General features: G+C 39.0%; 1 protein-coding gene across 1 annotated transcript in view; it reads right to left on the bottom strand.

The window, feature by feature from the left end:
- The window catches only part of SUGP1 (SURP and G-patch domain containing 1), a 197,269-nt gene that overhangs the window by 133,218 nt on the left and 46,388 nt on the right, over positions 1-17,663 (bottom strand). The window contains exons 3-4 of the mRNA XM_053702919.1: positions 5,633-5,727; positions 159-368 (exon numbers count right to left, since the gene is read on the bottom strand). Of these exons, the coding sequence (XP_053558894.1) occupies positions 159-368; positions 5,633-5,727 (305 nt within the window). The remainder of the gene's footprint in view (positions 1-158; positions 369-5,632; positions 5,728-17,663) is intronic.

A 17,663-nucleotide genomic window follows, 5' to 3' on the forward strand; every position in this document is an offset into this window, starting at 1 on the left:
GTATATGTAACACACATCGGCACACACAATACAGCACACATACCCTTATTTCCAAAAATACCCAACATTATTTACATACATACACTTGACTGCTTGAATGTATTCAGCACTAACAAATGGAGCCCCTAAAATATTCCTTTCACCTACTTACAACTTACTTTTGATTTCCAACCACTGCTCGTAATCTTCATCATCGTCATCATCCTCGTCTGGAGACTTGAAGACACTGAGACGGTTTATTTTAGAGGTTGGCTTGACGTTGGAATAGGCTTTTAATTGATTCTTCATGTTCTCAAAAGGTCTCTTTCCTAACATGCCAGTTTTCTTCTGGGGGACTGCAGAGCTTTTGGCAGAACTTGATGATGACTCTATAATAAATTGTTGGCTAGTCATGGAAGTTGTGATAAAGAAAAGCTTTATACAATCTATGAGAGTGGACATAATTCCACAAAGCTTTTATGTGGAACCTAGGGACCTAGGATCTATTATCTTACATTGGCAAAACACTATTCCAGCATATAATCTTTTCTCCATGATAGAAATTAATTATGAAATCATTTATCTGTGGTATTTCTCTCCCCAAAAATTACATTTATTGTTTCCCAAGAAAATTAACAGATACAGGAGGTGTGTACACGTGAACAGTGGCATTAGCCACAGGTGGTGCTGGTGTCCTTAAATTTTTAACCAATGGTTAGCAGTAACTACAGAAATAGAACTAGTCTTATAAAAACAATTTGCCTTGGTCCTTTGATTTGGCTCCTAAACAAATTACCAATTACCCCCTAACAGTAAAACCCCCCACCCACCAAACCCCCCGAAATAAAAAACCTAACACTAAAAAAAAACTAAACTACCCAGTGCCCCTAAAGGGGCATTTGTATGGGCATTGCCCTTAAAAGAGCATTCAGCTCTTTTGCTGACCTTAAAAATCCCTAAACCCCCCAAAAATAAAATCCTAAAACTAAGCCCCAAATAGGTACTCACCGTTCCTGAAGTCCGACGGAGGTCTTATTCCACGTGGCTCCATCATCTTCTATCTTCATCCAGAGCAAAAGCGTTGCAGAGCAAAGGTGCGGAGCTGTGGATCCTATGCGGCGACACAGAGCGGAGGTGCGGAGCCGTCTTCCCCGACGCGTGGATCCTCACCGGTGGTCCTCAACGGCGGCGGCGGCAGTGCTCGGTGGCTTGGAGGCTCCCCTTCATCCAATGTCCGTCGTACACTAAAGATTAAATGCAAGGTACCACAATCAATTTGGGGTACCTTGCATTCCTATTGGCTGAAATTTTAAATCAGCCAATAGGATTAGAGCTACTGAAATCCTATTGGCTGTTCAAATCAACCAATAAGATTTCAGTAGCTCTCATCCTATTGGCTGATTTCAAAATTTTAGGCAATAGGAATGCAAGGTACCCCAATAAATATGGGGTGCCTCACATTCAATCTTCAGTGTGCGACGGACAATCGCATGAAGAGGAGCCTCCACCGCCGCCGAGGATCCAGGCATCGGGAAGACAGCTCCGCACCTCCGCTCCGCGCCGCCTTCTCTCTGGATGAAGATAGAAGATGATGGAGCCACCTGGACGAAGACCTTCTCCGCCGGACTTCAGGAACAGCGAGTACCTATTTGGGGCTTAGGTTTAGGCTTTTTTTATTTACATTTTTTAGGTGTTTTTTTTAGATTAGGGTTTTTTTGGTCTTGAAAAAGAGCTGATTGCCCTTTTAAGGGCAGTAAAAGAGCTGAATGCCCCTTTAAGGGCAATGCCCATACAAATGCCCCTTTAGGGGCAATGGGTAGCTTAGTTTTTATTTTTTGCTATTTTTTTTTATTTTGGGGGGTTGGTTGGGTACTTGGGTGGTGGGTTTTAATGTTAGGATGGACTTGGTATTTTTTAGAGGTAAAAAGAGCTGTTTAACTTTGGGCAATGCCATACAAAAGGCCCTAAAAGGGCTATTGCTAGTTTAGATTAGAGGGTGTTTTCTTTTGGGGGGGGCTTTTTTATTTTCATAGGGATTATGTATAATTTTATTTATTTTTTTGATAATTTTGTTTATTTTTTTCTGTAATGCTAGACTTTTTTATTTTTTGTAATTTAATGTTAGTTTTTTTTATTTTAAATTGTAATTTAGTAGTAACTGGGGTTAATTTAGGGGGTGTTAGGTTAGGGGGTTTAGTAATTAAATTAGTTATTTGCGTTGTGGGGGGTTTGGCGGTTTAGAGGTTAATAGGTATACAAGGTTGATTGCGATGTGGGTGTTTGGTGATTTAGAGGTTATTAGGTTAATTAGGTTGATTGCGATGTGGGTGTTTAGAGGTTTAGAGGTTATTAGGTTAATTAGGTTGATTGTGATGTGGGTGTTTGGCGGTTTAGAGGTTAATAGGTTAAGTAGGTTTATTGCGATGTGGGGGGATGGCGGTTTAAGAGTTATTAGGTTAAATAGGTTTATTGTGATGTGGGGATTTTGCGGTTTAGGGGTTAATAGGTTAACCCCTTAATGACCACAGCACTTTTCCATTTTCTGTCCGTTTGGGACCAAGGCTATTTTTACATTTCTGTGGTGTTTGTGTTTAGCTGTAATTTTCCTCTTCCTCATTTACTGTACCCACACATATTATATACCGTTTTTCTCGCCATTAAATGGACTTTGTAAAGATACCATTATTTTCGTCATATCTTATAATTTACTATAAAAAAAAATATATAAAATATGAGGAAAAATGCAAAAACAACACACTTTTTCTAACTTTGACCCCCAAAATCTGTTACACATCTATAACCACCAAAAAACACCCATGCTAAATAGTTTCTAAATTGTGTCCTGAGTTTAGAAATACCCAATGCTTACATGTTCTTTGCTTTTTTTGCAAGTTATAGGGCAATAAATACAAGTAGCACTTTGGCATTTCCAAACCACTTTTTTTCAAAATTAGCGATAGTTACATTGGAACACTGATATCTTTCAGGAATCCCTGAATATCCCTTGACATGTATATACATTTTTAGAAGACATCCCAAAGTATTGATCTAGGCCCATTTTGGTATATTTCGTGCCACCATTTCATTGCCAAATGCGATCAAATAAAAAAAATTGTTAACTTTTTCACAAACTTTAGTTTTCTCACTGAAATTATTTACAAACAACTTGTGCAATTATGGCATAAATGGTTGTAAATGCTTCTCTGGGATCCCCTTTGTTCAGAAATAGCAGACATATATGGCTTTGGCGTTGCTTTTTGGTAATTAGAAGGCCGCTAAATGCCACTGTGCACCACACTTGTATTATGCCCAGCAGTGAAGGGGCTAATTAGGGAGCATGTAGGGAGCTTCTAGGGTTAATTTTAGCTTTAGTGTAGTGTAGTAGACAACCCCAAGTATTGATCTAGGCCTATTTTGGTATATTGCATGCCTACATTTCACCGCCAAATGCGATCAAATTAAAAAAAAAAAAAATGTTACATTTTTCACAATTTTAGGTTTCTCACTGAAATTATTTACAAACAGCTTGTGCAATTATGGCACAAATGGTTGTAAATGCTTCTCTGGGATCCCCTTTGTTCAGAAATAGCAGACATATATGGCTTTGGCGTTGCTTTTTGGTAATTATAAGGCTGCTAAATGCCGCTGCGCATCACACGTGTATTATGTCTAGCAGTGAAGGGGTTAATCAGGTAGCTTACAAGCCTGCCAGTACTAAAATAAAAGATTTTTCTTTTTAATTATTCTGCTGTGTAGGATCCCCCCCTTAGCCCCCAACCTCCCTGATCCCCCCCCCCCCAAACAGCTCTCTAACCCTCCCCCCTCTACCTTATTGGGAGCCATCTTGGGTACTGGCAGCTGTCTGCCAGTACCCAGTTTACAAAAAAATTGATTTTCTTTTAATTTTATTATTATTTTTCTGTAGTGTAGCTTCCCCCCCCCCCCCGCCCCAAGACCAACCCTCCACCCTCTCCCAGATCCCTTAGATCGTTTTTATAGGAATTCCCTCCCCCATCTCTCCCACTTTTCTACCAACATTTTTCTGTAGTGTAGCGGTTCCCTCCCTCACCGTGCACACACCAGCCCACCGCCGTCCGTGCCCCTGGAGACACCGCCCCCCCTCTTCATACTAGAAGCCCACCCGCCTCCCACATCGGCTCCCACCCACCAACGATTGCGGCCATCGATGTCTGATGCAGAGAGGGCCAGAGAGTTGCTCTCTCTGCATCAGATGGGTAAGAAAGTTTATTGCAGGATGCCTCGATATCGAGGCATCACTGCAATAACCGGAAAGTGGCTGGAAGCGATCAGGATCGCTTCCACCGATTTCCAAAGCTAACGACGTACGGGGTACGTCCTCAGTCGTTAACTGTATTTATTTTTAGAGGACGTACCCCATACGTCGTCGGTCGTTAAGGGGTTAATTCGGTTTACTATGATGTGGGTGGGTGACGGTTAAGGGGTTAATATTTTAATTATGTTATATGCTGATTAGGGGTTAATTACTTTATTGTTTTGCGATGTGGGGGTTTGCGGTTTAGGTGTTTGTTAATACTTCATGCGGGAGGTTTTATATATATATATATATATATATATATATATATATATATATATATATATATATATATATATACTTTGTGCGTGCGGTTACGTGTTTTTATTTTTAATTCTTGCGGGCGGTTACGTGTCTTTTAGTTATTTCATGCAGGCGGTTGTGTGTTTATTTTTTTTAAGGCTTCAAGTTTGCCTACACTGCATTCAGGTGGATTCCGAAAATGGCAGGGTGGTGAAAGAATCCTACTGCAGTGGATCCAGGTGGATTCTTTTTGCTGCCTTTGCGCAGCCAACATTTCTTTGAGGATGCGTGCGCAACTGGCGATGCCGACGGACACGTTACAAGCGCGATTATAGTATATATATATATATATATATATATATATATATATATATATATATATATATATATATATATATATATATATATATATATGATAAGGGTTTCAGAATTTCTGGATTTAGAATATCATAAGCATCAAATTATGGATAAATTCAAAGTGATACAGTCTATATAGGCTTCTTACATGGAGCAGGTGGTCACTTAACTTTTTATGCCAAACAAGTGCCTTTCTACCTACGCCCTTGGCATTCTTGTACGTGGTTAAAATTTGGGCATAAACAGATGTTTGCGAAACGGAGTAATAGAAATATGCAGTTTAACCTAATTATGTTTACCTTTACACAGATATGCTATGGGACTTACATATGCCTAACCAATCTTATTTTTTTTTCTGTTATTTTTATTTATCATTATTGTTCCCTGAAAAAACATTCTTAAAAGTTTGCCTTGTTAATTGATTGTAACTTATCTTGACTGTGTTCTCTTTGAATTGTACTTTATTTACTTCAATAAAGTTGGTTTATAAATTTTGGGAACAAACTTGAGCATGAAAGTATTATGTCCCTTTTAAGTTAATTTTAAAACAAGATGTATTCCCAAGTATGAACTGCATCGAAGTCTACATAGCTGGACTAACATTGGAATTTTATTTTAAATTTCACTCTGTTTATAAAGTTAGATACTACACAATACACGTCACAGAATTGAGTATTTTGTCCGTTTGGCCTGTAGGAAAATTGTAGCATAGAGACTTACCACCAGCTGGCTTTTCTTTTTGTAACCTTAGAAACTGCTGCAAGAAGCTTCCATCATTTGCAAATTTGTTTGATGTGGCAGAGACTGCATTAGAGCTGTAAAGTAGAAAAAAAATATATATATACACATTTAAGGATTTAGGATGTTACAGGAATTATGTGTATATTCTATCATATGCCTTAGAAGTAATTTGTAATTAAACATTTTGGTTTTTATGCCACTTTAAAAAAGGTCTAATGTGTGAATGACAGTGGAGCTTTTTTTAGTACTAATGTAAATTTTGTATTTAAACTTATTTTTGGTGCTTTTTTTCTGTGGTTTACCTACAGAGATCACCCCAAACTGCAAACTAGCAACAAAAAAAGGTATTTTTCTGCTAACAAACTTAAAGTGATGGTAAACAGATCCAAAGTGAAATTTTAGATGGAGTTTAATTTACCAGTTGTAATGAAGATGCGCTATAACTTACTTTTTAATATAGATCTGAAATTCAATTGCTACACACCCCGCCACCCACTTTAAAAGTTATTTTAAATTGTTGTCCAATCAGCGCTCTGCCTATATGGCACTTTTGTTGTAGCTAGAGGGCAATTGGATAACAATTCAAACCTTTAGCTCTCAGAAAAATTGACTTTTGAAGTGGGCGGCAGAGAGAGGGAAATTTGAATTTCATATCTATATTAAAAAAACAAGTTATAGCAAATATTCCTTACAACTGATGAATTAAACTGCATCTAAAATATCACTAACATTCCGGATCTGTTTTTAAAAAGAGAAGTTTACCAATACTTTAATGGAACACTTAAGTCAAAATTAAACTTTCATGATTCAGATAGAACATGAAATTTTAAACAACTTTCCAACTTACTTCCATTAACAAAATGTGCACAGTTTTTTTATATTTACAGTTTTTGAGTCACCAGCTCCTACTGAGCATGTGCAAGACTTCACAGAATATACGTATATGCATTTGTGATTGGCTAATGGCTGTCACATGATACAGGATTAGTGGAAATAGACATCATTTTGAAATCAACTACTCATTTGAAGTTCAAACTAAGTGCTATTGCATTGTCTTTTTATCATGCGTTTGTTGATTATGCAAATCGACTGTATTTACTGGTCCGTTAACCTTACTCACTCATTATATGTGACATAAAGAACTATTCAATTTTAGTAATCTACTCCAAGCAAAGAAGTGCTAACTGCAGTGTACATCTGCATAGAGATCAACTGCATCCATTCAAGAACAGTGGGTTGTAAACAATTTCTAATAATACACAATTTAGTAGCAGACACTAAATAGATGCACAAGTTTAGCAATACAGCCTAATCCACAATGAAGGAGACCTGTACCTGGTGAAAGAGTGAATTTAATCCTGGACCATTTAAAACCCATCCCAATGTCAACACAAAATACAAAAAGCAGGTAAGGTAAATTGAACTTTCATCATTCAAATAGACCATGCAAATAAAAAAACTTTTCACTTTACTTCCGTTATCAAATTGTGTACATTCTTTTAGGTGCACACTTTCTGAGCCTGTGATTGGCTGATAGCTGTCACATGACACAGTGAGCAGGGAAACAAGATGCCAATGGAGGAGAATTTTATAGTATAATTGTTAATGACTGGTACAAGGAATTGTAGACCTTGCATAAACTAATGGTTATCTGCCAATTGCTGAGTTCATAAAAGAGCCTTATATCCAAAGTCACGCAAGCCAGACAAAAGACCATGCATTCAGTGAATAAGGGGGTGGATGTAGTATAATTGTTGGGAGACATCTAAGCTTTTCCTAACAATTGAGGAAGGTCTTAATAGTGTGCTTTGAAAAGTGTAATAATCAACGGATATGTGGCCTGATCCAAACGAGGTCTTCTGAGGATAAATCCTATGGGAGAGATGTTCGAGTTCTTCTACATACAGATCTCTTCACTGTGGATTCACTTTCCCTAATATATATAACTCTAGACTACATGAGAAACATAAGTACAAAAAGATAAAATGATCCTATATTCCACCGTCTTTTCAGTTTCCAGTATATTGCCGTTATATAGTCCCTCAGAGAACCAAGTATTTATAAGCTCATACACCAGGGCTCAAAAATTAAAAGCACCAGGTCAACACAGCTTCTCAAAAATTGGGCCTTGTATTGAGAACTGTTAGTCCTAATATCTTACTAAATGTAGCCACCAATAAGCAAGAGCTATCTAGGGTGCTGAACCTAAAACGTCCGACTCCTACGCTTTACATTCCTGCTTTTTAAATAAAGATAGCAAAAAGAAGGAAGAAAAATTGATAATAGGAGGAAATTAGAAAGCTGCTTAAAATTGTATGCTCTATATGAATCATGAAAGAAAACAATTGGGTTTTAGTGTCCCTAAAACAACATACAACAAGCATTGCAGATAAGTGCATGGTGGTTGAGCTGCTTGAGGGACCTGGTGCCACTAAAACTTAAAGGGACAACACTAAAATTGTTATTGTTTAAAAAGATAGATAACGCCTTTACTACCCATTCCCCAGCGTTACACAGCCAACATTGTTATAGTAATATACTTTATAACATTTAAACCTCTAAATTTCTGCCGGTTTCTAAGCCACTAAAGACAGCCTCTTATCACATGCTTTTTTATTTGCTTTTCACAACAGGAGACTGCTTGATCATGTGGGCCATATAGATAACATTGTGTTCACACCAGTGGATGACACTGCGCTAATTGGTTAAAATGCAAGTCAATAGATAATAAATAAAAAGCCATGTGATCAGTATATTAATATAACCATGTTTGCTGTGCAAAACTGGGGAATGGGTAATAAAGGAATTATCTTAATGACTAACCCTTAAATGTTAGCAGTCAGACCCAATGCACTTTCATCCCTTTACTCCTTGGACTTGAAAGAAAGGCTCTCTAGACACCACCCCTCAATTCATACCCAGGATCAGCCTCACTTAAAAGGACATTAAACAGCCATTTTTAAAGGGGCATTAAACAGTATGAGATTGCAACATAAAATGTGAAACATGTGAAGCAAAATTCCCCAACTTCAATAGTAGGTTACTCATTGACCAGTCAGTCAATTTCACAATAATGCTAATCCACTGGAGAAAACTGATGTAAAGATATGGGAAACATCATCAATAGTTTATAAAACGGATTATAGGATCAATATGAACAAACTTTTAAAGTGTGCATTATACCCATTAACTATGGCAGGTACTGCATTTCTTAGTCTAATTGAGCAACAAATAACTGCATCAAAACTACTACCTTATTGTCTATTCCAGTTGTGGGATGTTAAAGCACCACCACTGATATACTACTATATTATACACATGTAGCTTCCATTTTATCTAAAACATATATTTCTTATAGACTACTGGTGACTAAGTTTATGAACAAATTCTGTTGCTGTGTACACTCTGGTTTTGAAGTACTAGTATAACTTAACAGAAGAGACACTGGACAAGACCTAATAATACTTAGGTAACCAAACGTATTATATTAGCGTTCCCTGCATATGTCTTAGGCTAATTGAGTCAAAAGGTGGCTGCATAAATATAGTTAACCACAAGGCATGAGTCCTGACATATATTAATGCTTTTCATGTATTCAGTTCCTGGGAGTTAAAGGGACATTCCGGTCAAAATTTAAATGCACATAGATTTATTACATCTTTGAATAGAAACAAATTTGCAATATACATGTATTAGCAAAAATGCTTCTAGTAAAAGTTATCACTGTTTTAGTGTTAACATTTTTCTCTGCATGTGCACGTGAAGTATAAATAGATATTCTCACAGCACTGGCAATTTAAATACTGCAGTTGTTTAGATAGTCAGTGGGGCTTGTATCATGTCAGCAATTAACAAATTGAGTCATTACCAGATGTTAAAAACACCTTAGGCTCTCTGAGCAAGTGCTGTGTTTAAAATGCTGGTGCACGGTGCATACTTAAATACACATTTGAAACAGCTATAGCTTTTATTAGAAGCATTTTTGCTAATGCATGTATATTACAAAAATGATTCTATTCAAGACTACAATGAATCCATGTAAAGTAAATTTTTGGCTGGAATGTCCCTTTAAAATGGGAACATATGTTCCATACAATCATTAGAATGTAAATCAATCCCAAAACCGAAGAGAGCCCACGCACACAGCCAGCAGCAATACAGTAGTATAGCAAAGAGTTAAAGGGACAGTCTAGTGAAAATTAAACTCTCATGATTCAGAAAGGCATGTCATTTTAAACAACTTTCAGTTTAATTGTATCATCAAATTTGCTGTATTCTCTTAGTATTATTTGTTGAAAGCTGAACCTAGTTAGGCTCATATGATAATTTTTTAAGCCCTTGAAGGCCGACTCTTATCTCAGTGTATTTTGAAGGTTTTTCAAAGTTAGACACTGCTAGTTCATGTGTGTCATATTAGATAACATTGTGCTCACACCCGTGGAGTTACCTAGGAGCCAGCACTGATTGGCTAAAATGCAAGTCTGTCAAAAGAACTGAAATAAGGGGGCAGTCTGCAGAGGCTTAGATACAAGGTAATCACATAGGTAAAATTTGTATTAATATAACAGTGTTGGTTGTGCAAAACTGGGGAATGGGTAATAAAGGGATTATCCAGAATTTTTATTGTTTAAAAAGATAGAGTAGACTGTCCCTTTAAAAGGGGACACTCAAGTCTAAATTAAACTTTCATGATTCAGATAGAGCATACAATTTTAAACAACCTTCTAATTTACTTCCAATAACAAAATGTGCACAGCACTTTTATATTTAAACTTTTTGCGTGACCAGCTCCTACTGAGCATTTGCAAGAATTCACAGAATATACGTACATGCATTTGTGATTGGCTGATGGTGGTCACATGATACAGGGGGTGTGGAAATAGACATAACAGATTTGCCAGAAAAATATCTACTACTCCTTTGAAGTTTAGACTAAATGCTATTGCATTGTCTTGTTATGATGCATTTGTTTTATATGCAAATCTACTATATTTACTGGTCCTTTAAGAACATAAGTGCACATCTATATAAAAATTAGACATTATCAAATAATTGAAAAATGTAAATACATGAGCCAGAAATAAGCCTCACAGAGAGAACAGTAAAGTCCAAAAAGTCCCAAATAAAAAAAAAAAACTTTAGGCAAATTATGCCTCCCATATTTTCAGAATACATATTTAACCTACTCCTAAGATGTGGGTGCAAATAGTGCCCTGAATAAAAAAAAAAATGTTTTTAAAATAAAATTAATTTTGAGGAAAATCTATCTAAAGATAGTTCTCTATTTAAGATAGATTATTGTTCAAAAGGTTATTCATCCTGAAATATAGATTCATTTTAGATTTTGTAACATGAGGCTGCATATTCATGGCTGTAATGTTTAATTATTATTATTATTATTATTATTATTACCACCAGGTATTTGTAGATCGCCAACAGATTCCGCAGCGCTAAAAACATAGGCAGTAAACAAGTCCAGCGGCAGAACCTTTTTTCAATTTCTGCGACGAGATTTTTTTTAGTGACAATTTTTCTGTAGGTCATTGTTAAAGGAATAGTCTAGTCAAAATTAAACTTTCACGATTCAGATAGGAGTAAATTTGAAAGTTGCTTAAAATTGCCTGTTCTATTATCAATTTTTGTTTGTTTCTTTCTAAGAATAGGAGCCGGCCCATTTTTGGTTCAGAACTTGGGTAGCACTTTCTGATTGGTGTCTAAATATAGCCACCAATCAGCAAGCGCTACCCGGGTTCTGAACCAAAAATGGTCCGGCATCTAAGCTTACATTTAAATAAAGATACCAAGAGAACAAAGAAAAATAGGAGTAAATTAGAAAGTTGCTTTAAAGGGCCGGTAAACCTAGCGCCAGGTTTCTAAAGCAAATTATTAGATAGATATTTAGCAAAGAAAACAGAACTCCGCTCCTGGCTCTACTGAGCGGGTCTGTTTTCTTCTCCTAAGCCAGGACTCGACAAACCCAGGAGCCTGGGAGCCACTGGCTCCTAACTTTTTGGGTTATTCTCCATATATCTATATACAAATCCAACTGTCTGGCTCCTAAAAATATGCCTGGCTTCAAATTTTTAAACATATTCGTCAAGCAATGTCCTAAGCACATCTGGGCACGCTGTCTAATCACAGCCGGTCCGAACGCGCTACCAGACCAGAGCGGGAGCGAGCTACATTGATTTTAATAGCGCAAATCGGGCGCGCTGTGACTAGACAGTGTACCCGCGATGCGCTTAGCAGAAGAAAACAGACCCCCTCAGTAGAGCCAGGAGCAGCGTTCTGTTTTCTCTGCTAAATATCTAACAATTTGCTTTAGAAACCTGGCGCTAAGCTAATGTTATATAATTCTGCACAAAGTGCAGAATTATATAACATTATTTGCTAGGTTTACTGGCCCTTTACATTGCATGCTCTATCTGAATCATGAAAGTTTCATTTTTACTAAACTATTCCTTTAAATAAAATTCAATTTTAAGTTAGGCAGTTACTCTAAAGCACCAGTTCAAAGTGTTGGTTAACTAGAGAATAAAGCAATTTTTAAAGTTAATAATATGGAGGGGTGGCTGAATATTGCATTGCAAATTAGCGGCAGACAAAAAAGAAATTGTAAAATGTCTCTTGAATAAATGTGTTTCCTTTTCTCTTGGTCTAACATAGAAATGTAGTAATAAAAAGGTGCCTTGCTCATAAGAACATTTTACATTAAAATAAGATCAGAGCCCCATCGTCTTCACAGCATATTCCCAAATTCCTCCTCCCAGTGCTGGAGACATTGTGGAGGCAGAGGCACCTTGTCCCATATTTGGTGGACCTGCCCTCTCTTACAAAATTACTGGAAAGACATAGCTAAATGTATAGATACAACCTTAGGTGTTTCAGTCACTCTTTTCCCTACCATGGTATTACTGAACACTCCAAACATTTCCTGTATATATCGGAAAAAACATAATTTATGCTTACCTGATAAATTCCTTTCTTCTGTAGTGTGATCAGTCCACGGGTCATCATTACTTCTGGGATATTACTCCTCCCCAACAGGAAGTGCAAGAGGATTCACCCAGCAGAGTTGCATATAGCCCCTCCCCTCTACGTCACCCCCAGTCATTCGACCAAGGACCAACGAGAAAGGAGGAACCAAGGGTGTAGTGGTGACTGGAGTATAATTTAAAAATAATTACCTGCCTTAAAAAACAGGGCGGGCCGTGGACTGATCACACTACAGAAGAAAGGAATTTATCAGGTAAGCATAAATTATGTTTTCTTCTGTTAAGTGTGATCAGTCCACGGGTCATCATTACTTCTGGGATACCAATACCAAAGCAAAAGTACACGGATAACGGGAGGGATAGGCAGGCTCTTTTATACAGAAGGAACCACTGCCTGAAGAACCTTTCTCCCAAAAATAGCCTCCGAGGAAGCAAATGTGTCAAATTTGTAAAATTTGGAAAAAGTATGAAGCGAAGACCAAGTTGCAGCCTTGCAAATCTGTTCAACAGAGGCCTCATTCTTGAAGGCCCAAGTGGAAGCCACAGCTCTAGTAGAATGGGCTGTAATTCTTTCAGGAGGCTGCTGTCCAGCAGTCTCATAAGCTAAACGTATTATACTACGAAGCCAAAAGGAAAGAGAGGTTGCCGAAGCCTTTTGACCTCTCCTCTGACCAGAGTACACGACAAACAGAGAAGACGTTTGTCGAAATTCCTTAGTTGCCTGTAAGTAAAATTTTAGGGCACGAACTACGTCCAGATTATGTAGTAAGCGTTCCTTCTTTGAAGAAGGATTTGGACACAAAGAAGGAACAACAATCTCTTGATTGATATTCCTGTTAGTGACTACCTTGGGTAAGAACCCAGGTTTAGTACGCAGAACAACCTTATCCGAATGAAAAATCAAATAAGGAGAATCACAATGTAAGGCTGATAACTCAGAGACTCTTCGAGCCGAGGAAATAGCCATTAAAAATAGAACTTTCCAAGATAACAACTTTATATCAATGGAATGGAGGGGTTCAAACGGAACGCCCTGTAAAACGTTTAGAACAAGATTTAAACTCCATGGTGGAGCAACAGTCTTAAACACAGGCTTAATCCTCGCTAGAGCCTGACAAAAAGCCTGAACGTCTGGCACTTCTGACAGACGTTTGTGTAACAGAATAGACAGAGCTGAGATCTGTCCCTTTAATGAACTAGCAGATAAACCCTTTTCTAAACCTTCTTGTAGAAAAGACAATATCCTAGGAATCCTAACCTTACTCCAAGAGTAACCTTTGGATTCACACCAATAAAGGTATTTACGCCATATTTTGTGGTAAATCTTTCTGGTAACAGGCTTCCTAGCCTGTATTAAGGTGTCAATAACTGACTCAGAAAACCCACGTTTTGATAAAATCAAACTTTCAATCTCCAAGCAGTCAGCTTCAGAGAAATTAGATTTTGATGTTTGAAAGGACCCTGTATCAGAAGGTCCTGTTTCAGAGGTAGAGACCAAGGTGGACAGGATGACATGTCCGCCAGGTCTGCATACCAAGTCCTGCGTGGCCATGCAGGTGCTATCAGAATCACTGATGCTCTCTCCTGTTTGATTCTGACAATCAATCGAGGAAGCATCGGGAAGGGTGGAAACACATAAGCCATCCTGAAGTCCCAAGGTGCTGTCAGGGCATCTATTAGGACTGCTCCTGGATCCCTGGATCTGGACCCGTAACGAGGAAGCTTGGCGTTCTGTCGAGACGCCATGAGATCTATCTCTGGTTTGCCCCAACGTCGAAGTATTTGGGCAAAGACCTCCGGATGAAGTTCCCACTCCCCCGGATGAAAAGTCTGACGACTTAAGAAATCCGCCTCCCAGTTCTCCACTCCCGGGATGTGGATTGCTGACAGGTGGCAAGAGTGAGACTCTGCCCAGCGAATTATCTTTGATACTTCCATCATTGCTAGGGAGCTTCTTGTCCCTCCCTGATGGTTGATGTAAGCTACAGTCGTGATGTTGTCCGACTGAAACCTGATGAACTCCCGAGTTGTCAACTGGGGCCAAGCCAGGAGGGCATTGAGAACTGCTCTCAATTCCAGAATGTTTATTGGCAGGAAACTCTCCTCCTGACTCCATTGTCCCTGAGCCTTCAGAGAATTCCAGACGGCACCCCAACCTAGAAGGCTGGCGTCTGTTGTTACAATTGTCCAGTCTGGTCTGCTGAATGGCATCCCCCTGGACAGATGTGGCCGAGAAAGCCACCATAGAAGAGAATTTCTGGTCTCTTGATCCAGATTCAGAGAAGGGGACAAGTCTGAGTAATCCCCATTCCACTGACTTAGCATGCACAATTGCAGTGGTCTGAGGTGTAAGCGAGCAAATGGCACTATGTCCATTGCCGCTACCATTAAGCCGATTACCTCCATGCATTGAGCCACCGATGGGTGTTGAATGGAATGAAGGGTGCGGCAAGCACTTTGAAGTCTTGTTAACCTGTCCTCTGTCAGGTAAATCTTCATTTCTACAGAATCTATAAGAGTCCCCAGGAAGGGAACTCTTGTGAGTGGAACGAGTGAACTTTTCTTTTCGTTCACCTTCCATCCATGTGACCTTAGAAATGCCAGTACTAACTCTGTATGAGACTTGGCAGTTTGAAAGCTTGAAGCTTGTATCAGAATGTCGTCTAGGTAGGGAGCTACCGAAATTCCCCGCGGTCTTAGTACCGCCAGAAGAGCGCCTAGAACCTTTGTGAAGATTCTTGGAGCTGTAGCCAATCCGAATGGAAGAGCTACAAACTGGTAATGCCTGTCTAGAAAGGCAAATCTTAGATACCGGTAATGATCTTTGTGAATCGGTATGTGAAGGTAAGCGTCCTTTAAGTCCACTGTGGTCATGTACTGACCCTCTTGGATCATGGGTAAAATTGTCCGGATAGTCTCCATTTTGAATGATGGAACTCTTAGGAATTTGTTTAGGATCTTTAAATCCAGGATTGGTCTGAAAGTTCCCTCTTTTTTGGGAACCACAGATTTGAGTAAAACCCTTTTCCCTGTTCCGACCGTGGAACTGGATGGATTACTCCCATTAACAATAGTTCTTGTATGCAGCGTAGAAACGCTTCTTTCTTTCTTTGTTTGGTTTGTCGACAACCTTGACAGATGAAATCTATCTCTTGGAGGAGAGTGTTTGAAGTCCAGAAGGTATCCCTGAGATATTATCTCTAGCGCCCAGGGATCCTGGACATCTCTTGCCCAAGCCTGGGCGAAGAGAGAAAGTCTGCCCCCCACTAGATCCGATCCCGGATCGGGGGCCCTCAATTCATGCTGTTTTAGTGGCAGCTGCAGGCTTCCTGGCCTGCTTGCCCTTGGTCCAGGACTGGTTAGGTCTCCAGCCTTGTCTGTAGCGAGCACCAGATCCTTCTTGTTTTGGAGTAGTGGAAGTTGATGCTGCTCCTGCTTTGAAATTCCGAAAGGAACGAAAATTAGACTGTCTAGCCTTAGGTTTGGCTTTGTCTTGAGGTAGGGCGTGGCCCTTACCTCCTGTAATGTCAGCGATAATTTCTTTCAAACCAGGCCCAAATAAGGTCTGTCCCTTGAAAGGTATATTAAGTAATTTGGACTTAGAAGTTACATCAGCTGACCAGGATTTTAGCCACAGTGCTCTGCGCGCCTGAATGGCGAATCCGGAATTCTTAGCCGTAAGTTTAATTAAATGTACTACGGCTTCCGAAATGAATGAATTAGATAGCTTAAGTACTCTAAGCCTGTCTGAAATGTCGTCCAGCGTAGCTGAACCAAGATTCTCTTCTAGAGACTCAATCCAGAATGCCGCTGCAGCCGTGATCGGCGCAATGCATGCAAGGGGTTGCAATATAAAACCTTGTTGAACAAACATTTTCTTAAGGTAACCCTCTAATTTTTTATCCATTGGATCTGAAAAGGCACAGCTATCCTCTACCGGGATAGTGGTACGTTTAGCTAAAGTAGAAACTGCTCCCTCCACCTTAGGGACCGTTTGCCATAAGTCCCGTGTGGTGGTGTCTATTGGAAACATCTTTCTAAATATCGGAGGGGGTGAGAACGGCACACCGGGTCTATCCCACTCCTTAGTAATAATTTCAGTTAGTCTCTTAGGTATAGGAAAAACGTCAGTACTTGTTGGTACAGCAAAATATTTATCCAACCTACACATTTTCTCTGGTATTGCAACTGTGTTACAATCATTCAGGGCCGCTAACACCTCCCCTAGTAAAACACGGAGGTTTTCCAGCCTAAATTTAAAATTTAAAATATCTGAATCCAATCTGTTTGGATCAGAACCGTCAGCCGCAGAATGAAGCTCTCCGTCCTCATGTTCTGCAAGTTGCGACGCAGTATCTGACATGGCCCTAACATTATCAGCGCACTCTGTTCTCACCCCAGAGTGATCACGCTTGCCCCTTAGTTCTGGTAATTTAGCCAAAACCTCAGTCATAACAGTAGCCATATCTTGTAATGTTATTTGTAATGGCCGCCCAGATGTACTGGGCGCCGCCATTTCGCGCACATCCCGAGCGGGAGATGCAGGTACTGTCACGTGAGGCGAGTTAGTCGGCATAACTCTCCCCTCGTTGTTTGGTGAAATTTGTTCAATTTGTACAGATTGACTTTTATTTAATATAGCATCAATACAGTTAGTACATAAATTTCTATTGGGCTCCACCTTGGCGTTAGTACAAATAGTACAGGTCTCATCTTCTGAATCAGACATGTTTAACAAACTAGCAAATAAACTTGCAATTTGGAAATACAATGAAAAAACGAACTGTGCTTAAGAAGCACTGAATATATATAACAGATGAAAACAATAAGCTTTGTAAAACAAAACGCAATTTAGCAAAGGCTTGTACCCAGTAGCAAGGAATAACTAACCCTGAGGCATAAAAAAGTTAAAGAATAAACGTTTTATATCACAGTCAACTACAATCTTACAGCTCTGTTAGATTACTTCCCTCAAATTAGCTTTGAAGATCCCTGGGTTCTGTAGAGATAAACCG

The sequence above is a fragment of the Bombina bombina genome, chromosome 2, assembly GCF_027579735.1.
Source record: "Bombina bombina isolate aBomBom1 chromosome 2, aBomBom1.pri, whole genome shotgun sequence".
Classification (NCBI taxonomy): domain Eukaryota; kingdom Metazoa; phylum Chordata; class Amphibia; order Anura; family Bombinatoridae; genus Bombina; species Bombina bombina.